Genomic DNA, 1,650 nt, shown 5'->3' on the forward strand with positions numbered 1-1,650 from the left:
CCCAAACACAACACACCGTCCCAAACACAACACACCGTCCCAAACACAACACCACCCAAAACACAACACCGTCCCTAACCTGCAACGCAAACACCAGTTTGAATATTTGCATAACTGCGGGTGTAGACCGGTTTGTCATCATGTTTTGGTTATATCGCTATCTGTTCTCTATTTAAAAAAACCCACTTGGGTCTAGGGCTGACATTAGAGTCGGTAATCACAAATACCCCTTTCTCACACATATAATACCTAGTTTGTCTCCTGTATCAACAAAGAAATCCGTCTCTGACTGTGGACTGTGTAGACCTATCTCTCAGAAACCCTTTGAATCGGACACTGTAGGCCTATATGAAGCAGGTCTTTTCTACAAACATACGGATCGCTACAGACCGCGCGAGCCGCCCATCACCGCGGCACGTTGCCATGGCGATGGAGGGGGGATGTCAGAGAGAGAGAGAGAGAGAGAGAGCGAGAGAGAGAGAGAGAGATCAAAACGAACGGGGATTCATTACAGCAATCAAACAGTGACACGAAGGCAGGTAGACAGACAGAAAGGTGTGTGTGTGTGTGGGGGGGGGGGGGGGAGAGGCCGTTGGCTAGGGAGCGGTTGATAAATAATTGATTAGGTCGTTAATTACAGGCCCTACTCTTCACATGTGAGCTACCCCCCACCCACCCCTGCTGTGCGGCGTGCATGTGTCTTTAATACTACTGGCAGAGCCTCCTGCGTTGATCCAAGTGAATGTGCGTTGTTTTTGCCCATCCCTTTCCAGAGAAGAGCCTGCTGGTTCTGCTGCCTTGTACGCATGTCTGGGATAAGTTGGTCCCCGTGTTATTCAGCGCTATTTGGCCCGGTGTGGTGCACGAACAATGTAGCCTAACCATCGGCATTCGGGGGAACCCTCCCAAAGGACTAGGGGAACGGATAGGGCGAGGCAGGGACAGAAACGCCACATCATAGGCTATCTCGCAGTTCGCCGCACTATCACTGAAGTCCATAAACAAATAGAACAATACGCCAAGGTTTGGATGTGTACACACACATGGATGCAGCTGGACCACACCAACACAACACAAATGCACGAGACGAGACGACAGCAAAGGCTCTACACAACACTGCCTTTTTTTCTAACAATAATTCGCTCAAAACCGCAGGAGAAAAGGTGTGTGTGTGTGTGTGTGTGTGTGTGTGTGTGTGTGTGTGTGTGTGTGTGTGTGTGTGTGTGTGTGTGTGTGTGTGTGTGTGTGTGTGATATCGCGTCCCATCATCGGTGCGATGGGAGCCTCGCCCCTCCCTGTAGGACCACTCACCACACGGACCCGTAGGCGCCCGAGCCCACTGGGGTAAGGTTCTGGTAGCGCTCGGGGACCTCCCACACCGTCTTGTTCAGCTCCTGCCGGTAATATCCCGGTCGCCCCGACATCCTTCCTACGTCCGTTTTGCTCGCGCCTCAGGAACCACCGCAGGAGATGAACGTGATCGCGACGCGAAACAGAAGCGAACTGAAGCGCGAGTCGTTCTGAGCACCGGCGCTGTGCAACCGGAGTACGAGCGCGCACACACGCACGCACACGCACACACTCACACACAAACACACACACACACACAGGCGACTCAGACGCGCGCCAACAGGCACACTGCCGGTGTGA

General features: G+C 52.9%; 1 protein-coding gene across 1 annotated transcript in view; it reads right to left on the reverse strand.

Moving 5' to 3' along the window:
- Positions 1-1,650, reverse strand: part of mapk11 (mitogen-activated protein kinase 11) — a 14,478-nt gene extending 12,828 nt beyond the window's left edge. Inside the window, exon 1 of the mRNA XM_056588094.1 lies at positions 1,312-1,650. Within this exon, the coding sequence (XP_056444069.1) occupies positions 1,312-1,424 (113 nt within the window). The 5' untranslated portion in view covers positions 1,425-1,650. The remainder of the gene's footprint in view (positions 1-1,311) is intronic.

Source organism: Gadus chalcogrammus, chromosome 4 (genome assembly GCF_026213295.1).
Source record: "Gadus chalcogrammus isolate NIFS_2021 chromosome 4, NIFS_Gcha_1.0, whole genome shotgun sequence".
In the NCBI taxonomy this organism is placed as follows: domain Eukaryota; kingdom Metazoa; phylum Chordata; class Actinopteri; order Gadiformes; family Gadidae; genus Gadus; species Gadus chalcogrammus.